Raw genomic sequence first — 8,134 nt, 5'->3', positions numbered from 1 at the left:
AGGCCTTTGGTGGAAAAAAGGAAAAAAAATGTGGTTTTTTTTTTGTATTTTTTTTTTTTTTTTTTTTTTTTTTTTTGCACCTCTGCATTTTCTTCAGGATTAAGGAGTTGTTTCCTGGGACAGAAATTGAAATGTTTGCCCATTTTATCGGGGAGTCTCTGAAGAAGACAAAGACGAGAGAGTTTGTCCCATCCCAGGAGGAGATTGTGGCACTTCTTACCAGGCAGGAAATGACCACCACAGTCTACTGCCACGGAGGAGGCTCCTGCAAGATCTCCATCAACTCTAACACCACTGCTGGAGAGGTAAGTAGACCACAATCACTGCTTATTGATTAGTTTTCCTTGTGTCGAAACAAGTCCAACTTTAAAAAGTCATTTTTAGAAGATTGTTAATACACACCACAGCTGGACAGTACTTAATCTTCTCCTGAAACTCAGTGCACAAGGTTGGAATATACAATTGAGGAATCTTTGACCACTCCTCTTTTTTACTATCTGTCTGTATTGTCCAGGCTCATAGGTTCTCTTTTCATTTTCTCTCTTAAGCTCTGCCCATGGGTTTCTAAAAGGATTAGGTCTGGGGACTGAGGCGAAGGTTAATTTGTTAAACCACTCCTGTGTTGATTTAGCCATATATTTTGGTTTGTTATCCTTATCAAAGACCCAATGATGAGTTGTGGTTGTTTCCTGCTGGAAGTCACCACATGTTTATCCACATTTTGCTGGTATTTCACAAAGTCAGTACACCATCAGTCCAAAAATAAAAACTAAACCACACGTGCCCTTTATGGGTTACCTTAAGGCCCGGTGTCACATCGTATTTATACACAAGGAACGTATGATGTTGTAGATTACTAAAGTAAGGTTCCTAGACACTGATCTGCTCAAGATTAAAAAAATGAACTAATCACCAGCAATTTTATTACCTTTTATGTCTTAAAATGTAATTTTTCCTACTTTAAACAAATGTACTGAATGTAGAAAAAAAAATCATTTGCGCATCTTTACAAGTGGTGACACTAAGGGCGAAAGCTGCTTTGTTAAACATTTGACTGTTTCTTCTCTTTGTCAGGTGGTGGAGAAGCTGATCAGAGGTCTGGCTATGGAGGACAGCAGAAACATGTTTGCGCTCTTTGAGCACAACAATACTGTGGACAAAGCTGTGGAAAGCAGGGTGCTCGTGGCTGATGTTCTGGCTAAATTTGAAAGGTATGCGTGAACTTTTTTTTTTTTCTCCCCAGACATTATCTTTAATCAGAGACACACAGAAATCTGTGTCCTGGGGATGACAGCGATATGAAGACGAGGTAATAAAAGTGGATAAAACCAGATGTGGGAGTGACAGGTTTACGGCTTTCTCTCTCCAGACTGGCTGGCAGTGAGGAGGCTCGGGATGAGGGCCAGTGGAGGCTGTATTTTAAACTCTACTGTTTCCTGGATGTTGAAAGCATGCCAAAGGAAGGAGTGGAGTTTGCGTTCATGTTTGAGCAGGTTTTTTTTTTTTTCTGATTTCAATGTAATTTGAATAAAATTGCTAAAAAAAAAAAAAAATACATTCATGTTAAAGACAATATGTTTTTCTCTATTTTTGTCAGGCCCATGAGAGTTTGACCCGTGGCCACTTTCCTGCTCGTGAAGAGACACTGCAACACCTCGCCGCTCTGCGCCTGCAGTTCCTGTTTGGAGACAAAACCCGGATCGCGTGGAACCTGGAGAACGTCTACCCAGTGGGTCGCCTGCGCAACCGCATCCTGCAGTTCACCAAGGCGGGTGGAGCCTCCGGGTCGGGCCAGACTCTGGAGCGGAGGAGGACCAGCTTCCTGGACGGCACGCTGCGGCGCGGGCTGAAGACGGGCTCTATGAAGAAGCAGCGCATGGAGGAGGAGCAGATGCTGGAGATGTGGATAAAGGAGGAGATGTCTGCCACCAGGGCAAGCATTGTGGAGAAGTGGTCCCACCTCAAGGGTCTGGACCAGCACCAGGCCATGCTCAAATACATGAGCATAATAAAAGAATGGCCGGGATATGGATCCACGCTGTTTGACGTTGAGGTAATTTTTGATGTACAAGAAAGCGGATGACTTCTGGAAAGATTGGGACCGGTTTATATCAGTCTACCTGTGCTTGGGTCTTCACAGTGTAAAGAGGGAGGATTCCCACACGACCTCTGGCTGAGTGTGAGCGCCGAGAATGTGTCCGTCTACAAGAGAGGCGAGCCAAAGCCTCTGGAGACGTTCCCGTATGAGCACATCGTCTTCTTTGGGGCTCCACAGCCCTGCACCTACAAGATCACTGTGGATGAGAGGGAAATGTTTTTCGAGACACCAGAGGTACCATTTTTATTGGAACTTCTTATTGGCTTGCCGAAGCCTTTGTGCCCTAACTTTTTCACATTTTGTCACATTGCAAACACAAACTTTTCTGTATTGGATTTCATTGATTATTCTAAAAAAAAAAAAAAAGTTCCAGATTTTCACATTTATTTTCGGATAAAACCTGAGAAGCGGGATATGGATTTATGTTGTCTTTTGGAGTATGTTCCAACTGGCCTTTCACAGAAAGCCTTCCTTGCTGATTCCTCTTTGAAAATAACTCAAACTCAGGTAGTTTGGTTTTAATCCATCTTTAAACAGTAATTCTTAAGTCTTGCTGCAGATTAGCAAGACCCCAATTGGGTCTAAGGCCATTTTAACACTGTAATTTGCTTTGATCTAAATCATTCCCTTTGTCATTCCAGCTTTATCTTTACTATTGTCCAATTGCAAGATGAGCCTCTGCTCCTTTTGCAGTGACTAATTTGTTTTCCTTCGGGAGTTTCCCGTATTTAGTTACATTTTAAAATGTGAAAAAGTTCAATTGATATAACTGATTTTGCAAGTGGTGTTACTTTATCTTTTTTAACCATTCATAGCTGTTGACTCTTCTTTAATTTGCTGCATTTCCGGCAGGTCGGAGAGATCACAAAGATCATGAAAGCGTACATAAACATGATTGTGAAGAAGCGCTGCAGTGTCAAATCTGTGTCCAGTTATGGAACCAACTGGATCCGGTGATCTACTGGAGACCAACACCATACCTACTCAGCTGCATCAACGGCACGGAGAAGAGATGGAGATGAGAGAAGAGGAACCACCTGCGATTTTGCTACAAAGATTTTGAGTTGACTTTAACGCACTCCATTTAGAAATCCCCCCCAATAATATCCAAACATGATGCTTCTCCCACCTGTTTGGGCAGAGATTCTGAATGTTTATCCCCATGGACCTTCACGATCTTCCACGTAATCTCCAAAGGGTTACACTGGTCATTTCACGTTTTTTCTTATTTTTTAAACTGAAATCAGGCATTATTCTTCATAGGTTTTATTTAAACATTTTGAACTCTTTGAGTATAATTTGAAACACCTTTGCATCTAAATTACCAAATCAGAAAAATTTCACACAACTTATGTGGCAAATGCACACTGACAGAGTTAGCGCCTTTATTTATTAGATTGGTGTTTGTTTTTTCCAAGAGTTTTTGGCCCCTTTTCTAATGAATGTTCTCCAGAATGGAGATCCCCTCAGGGTATTTATTAAGTCCCCTCATACTGCCTTACTTAAAAGCATAAATGTGGCCTTGCAGAAGCAAAATATAAACTGGTTTGTGATTATTTACACGTGAGGCAAATCCAATCCTCTAACAGGTTAAAAAAAGAACTAAAACTGATCAAACGTGATTTTGGTAGACACACCAATTAAAAGTCTAAAACCCTTTTGTTCAACCAAGACTGAAAATTACAAAGTAGCATAATATGTGCGCTTCTGTTCCAGAAGAAGAACAAATGTGAGCTGAATGTATGTTTGAAAACAGCCAAAATGTGTGTTATTGAATGAAAGCATGACAGCATTTCATTGCATTTGTGAGCATAGTTTGCTTGTGTGTTTTTGCCTTTAGACATGTCAGCAATCAAGTGAGGGTGTGGTATTTATTTATTGAAAACACTCAATGGATTTGAGAGACAAGAAAGCTAAATGTGCTTGAAATGAGTTGCTAGTCTAATTTGTGCTTGTGTGGACACAGAAAGTGATGCTGAGATGGACCAGATGAATTGTCTCCATTTTGTTTTTGGGCTTCTCTGACTGTTAAATTTGTATTATTAAGTCAATGCCAACCAACCCTGCAGTATAGTTGATGGTTAGAGTAATATAATCTCGACATAATGAGCTTAGTATTTACCTCACATTAGATCACTGTCCTCCATTACACCCCGCTCGTTTTCACCAACAGTGGACACTCTGGTCAGCTGCCGGCGGCCACACCAGAGAGCGAGCCACCTTGCCGTTGATGATGACTGTATTTTTGAGACTTCTGATTGTTTTGATGAGGCAAAAAAAAAAAACCTGAAAATGCTTTATATAAGAATTTAAAAATGCTTTAATAAATTATTGTATTTGAAATAGTTTTTTTGTGTTGGTTTCATCCTTTACAATATGATTGAGAGACAATGTTGGATGTGTCTGAACAGGAAACACCAGAAACGAATAAATGACAACAAAACGTTGAATATTGATTCATCTTTTATTCCCTCACAGATACTTTTTTTTTAGTTTGGAAAAAATAATTAACTCTCTTTTTATTCACTTCAAGAAAATATGTTCTGTCTTTAGTAAATGATTTGGAAAGTATGAATGCTGTGCTCCAAACTAGCTCTGGTACTGGTCAGTTGTTGGCCACCCCAGTTAAAAATGTTCCTGATCTGCCTCTAGTCCCAAGCAAGTTAAGGACAGGTTACAAAAAAGAAAGAAAAAAAAAACATTTGGATACATACATATTCAATTTAGTTGTTTATACAGTGCCAAATCACAATCCATGTTATTTAAAAGCACTATACAATATATTAAAAAATTCAGTTCAGTTCAATCATACAGGTTCCATGTTAAGTCCATACATTCCAATTGATCCTAGTAACCAAAACCTACAGACAAGTTCAGTTCATTACAAAAACTGGTCAAGAAGTTTTCTATCTAAGGAAACCTGGTAGATTGCATGGAGTCATTGACGGAGCATACACACACAAAAAAAGAAACAGAAAATCACTTATCCTGGAATATTTTCCTCTAGAAACCCAGTTAAACAGATGAGCCAGTAGTTCACCAATGTTTTAAACACTGACAATTTATAAAGCTGCAGTTAAACCCATTGCCTCTACAACAAACATTACAAGCGTTTCTCTAAACGTAAGTAGCTCCTTCCTCTCCACTGGAGGACTTTGTAGCCATGCTTATGTTATTCATGCAAACTCTTGATGGGCCTACACCTATAAAGACAGAATTGTTATGTTACACCATAATGATCTTTAGACAGTTAATTCACCATTTTTACTGAAATTTTACATTATGCTCCAATATTTTTCCCAATAAGCAATTAAAACATGCAAACACAGCAGAATGACTTAATTGCTTTAACAGCTGGAAACGTGTGGGTTTTGTCACGACGGTTTACCCGAAATTGGTTCATTATGGTCCCTGTAATTAAAATGGGTAAAGTTCTCATTTTGAGCAATAAAGTTTTTATTAGTTTGAAACCCAGTGAGGAAAATAAGCCTAGTGCTAGTTCAAATCCAGACAGTAAGCTTTTTTTTTTCACCTTATGAAGCATTTTAATCTCTCTGCCACTTTTTCATGACAGAAGCGTCAGCTGCTCATGACGTCCACAATCGTAAAGCAGACGTCCAGCCTTCACTTTTCACAAACGCCTTTTTTTTTTCTTCTCCACTGCTTCCCACTGGTGGCACCATGTTCGGGTTTTCAACCTCACCCTCCTCTGCTTTTGCTTTATTTTTTAACATCTGTGTCATTATTGTTTTCATCGCTGCAGCAGAGGCGCAGACACCGTCCCCAGCTCCGGGTAAGTTTTCTTCAGGCTGTTGTGAGATTTTTTTTATTTTTTTTATGTGCGGTCGTTGTGGTCAGGAGGTTGTCACATGACATCAGCAAATTAGATTTATACTGAGCAAAAACAAAGATCAGCGACTTGGATAATGATTTGGCCCATAAGCTTTTTAAACAGGGCTTTTGTTGCATTGAACAGTGCAACAACGTGTTTTTCAGTCCGAGTTTTAAACTCCCAAGTGCCAAGATCGAACACTCACAAGCCTCTGTTTTATTGTGCTTCGGTTTTTTATACATCGTTCTCTCTGTTTCAGCTCCTTGTAGCCTGAAATCCAACAGTAGTTGTGATGAATGTCTGCAGAATGTGGCAGTAAGTTTCCCACCCCTCAGTTTTCCACTTTCTTGATGTGTTGCCGTGGTTAGTGCGTGCTTTTGCAATTGCGATTTCTCATCAGAAGTCAGCGATGTTACTTTTCTCTCTTTTTTTTTCTTTATGAAATCATTTAAAAAAAAAAAAAAGATCACCAGCCAAAAACAATTACAAACAAATACATTAGTTACGGATTTTGAAAAATTCCCAGACTTGCGCCTAATTCTGCGCACTCTGACTGTAGGGGGCGCAATTTCAACTGTACACGTCAAAGGGGTTATCCTTCGTGTTTTTAACCACATAACAAATATTAATTAATCTAAACGTATGAAATAAACAAATATATACAAGTTTAATTCAGTTTGACTGAGGTTGAGTTTTTAAAAACAAAATGATTTGAGTTTATTTTCTGTACCTCAATGTGTACAAAAGAATAAACTCCTACAATCACACTATGTGACAGTGATTTTCATCTCTCTTTGACCTTGTTTTTATATATATATAAAACATCAGACTTTTTTTTACTTCTGCACCTTATTCTTTACCACAAATAGTAAAAAAAATAAAATCTGCTTATATTTTGTTTTACGTGTGTTTTATAGCACCGGTACCGACTCAAAAATCCACTGAACTCCCATATGTACCACTGAATGTGTTTGTGGGGTCTTTTGCTGTTGCAGTGCTTGTGGTGCTCTTCCACCCAACAATGCATCGACTACCCAGTGAAGAACATCCTGCCCCCCAGCAGCGTTTGCCATCTGAATGATGCACGATGGGGTGTGTGTTGGGGTAAGACAGCAAAATGAGATTGTTTGTCAGCCTTGCACATATTTGTTGTGTTTTGACATATATTTTACGAGTATATGTGATGTTTTTTTGTTTGTTTATTTTTTAGTTAGAATATTGAGTAAATATCAGGTATGTGCAGTTTTATTATAGTAATTTTATTTTCATGTACACATATGGAAACATTCCTTCCATACAGTGTAGCTCACATTTGGGAGAACTAAAATATTTAAAATATAAAATGTTGATGAATGAAAAATATTTAGAATTGCAATATTTCATTTTATATACTGTACATGAGATTTCTATTTGGATGTGTAATGTATCCTTTTTGAATAAATCAGATTAAAGAGAATAATTTGGGCCATTATGTCAGGCATGGATGATCCTGTCAGGGACCCATTTTTAGCCAGGTTATAGTCTATATGGGCCCCATGCGTAAATGGAGGATTTCCGTCAGCAACCAATTTCCAGAATTATTTGGTTACTGGTGTAATTCTCAGCCTACAAGACCTTGTCAGCAGTTTTAGAAAAATAAGTTTAAAATGTTGCAACATTGTAAAGAGCTGCTACTATTTTTTTCAGACAATTTAAAATCAACCATTTTATCTTTGAGACTAGTGTAGAAGCCGCTACTTGGTCATAAACCCTCAGGTCAGCAATCACATTGTTACACTGCTGGAAGTTTTTTAATGAGTGGATTTTATTCATTTCATTTTTCATTTTTGCCTTTTGAAATTTTACAGTCAACTTCCAGATATTGATCATCACGATGTCGGTACTGGCCGGAGTCATCATCATCGCCATTCTCGTCTGCTGCTTCTGCTGCTGCAAGTGTGAGAGGATTGGGTAAGCTGTGAGTCACATGAAACACACTGGCAGAGGAATCTGGTTTATGACAAAAGGAGGAGGCAGAGTGGGACACAGTGGGTTATTATTCTGTAAGGCTGGGCTGACACCGCTATCTCCAAAGAGCTTTTTCTCACTGTTGCATTTAAGCCTCAGCCTCTTGAAAGAGCCTGGATTGTAAAAACACACACACCCAGACCATCACTGACTGTGGGTACTTGACACTGGACTTCTGGCATTTTGGCATTTCCTTC

The 8,134-nt window shown here is 38.9% G+C and overlaps 2 protein-coding genes across 3 annotated transcripts in view; both read left to right on the top strand.

Annotated features, from left to right (window-relative positions):
- myo10l3 (myosin X, like 3) overlaps positions 1 to 4,383 on the top strand; it is a 79,385-nt gene extending 75,002 nt beyond the window's left edge. For both annotated transcript variants that reach the window (XM_015041165.1, XM_015041164.1), the window contains exons 36-41: positions 98 to 305; positions 1,075 to 1,211; positions 1,370 to 1,493; positions 1,598 to 2,053; positions 2,141 to 2,332; positions 2,951 to 4,383. In XM_015041165.1, coding sequence (XP_014896651.1) covers positions 98 to 305; positions 1,075 to 1,211; positions 1,370 to 1,493; positions 1,598 to 2,053; positions 2,141 to 2,332; positions 2,951 to 3,055 — 1,222 coding nt within the window. In that variant the 3' untranslated portion in view covers positions 3,056 to 4,383. The remainder of the gene's footprint in view (positions 1 to 97; positions 306 to 1,074; positions 1,212 to 1,369; positions 1,494 to 1,597; positions 2,054 to 2,140; positions 2,333 to 2,950) is intronic.
- A 1,302-nt stretch (positions 4,384 to 5,685) lies between these two features.
- The window catches only part of pttg1ipb (PTTG1 interacting protein b), a 10,621-nt gene continuing 8,172 nt past the window's right edge, over positions 5,686 to 8,134 (top strand). Inside the window, exons 1-4 of the mRNA XM_015041163.1 lie at positions 5,686 to 5,891; positions 6,190 to 6,245; positions 6,926 to 7,034; positions 7,778 to 7,880. Coding sequence (XP_014896649.1) covers positions 5,780 to 5,891; positions 6,190 to 6,245; positions 6,926 to 7,034; positions 7,778 to 7,880 — 380 coding nt within the window. The 5' untranslated portion in view covers positions 5,686 to 5,779. The remainder of the gene's footprint in view (positions 5,892 to 6,189; positions 6,246 to 6,925; positions 7,035 to 7,777; positions 7,881 to 8,134) is intronic.

The sequence above is a fragment of the Poecilia latipinna genome, unplaced genomic scaffold (assembly GCF_001443285.1).
Source record: "Poecilia latipinna isolate Pla-1442-1.1 unplaced genomic scaffold, P_latipinna-1.0 Scaffold540, whole genome shotgun sequence".
Lineage (NCBI taxonomy): Eukaryota > Metazoa > Chordata > Actinopteri > Cyprinodontiformes > Poeciliidae > Poecilia > Poecilia latipinna.
This window is presented reverse-complemented; position numbering and strand designations above follow the sequence as displayed.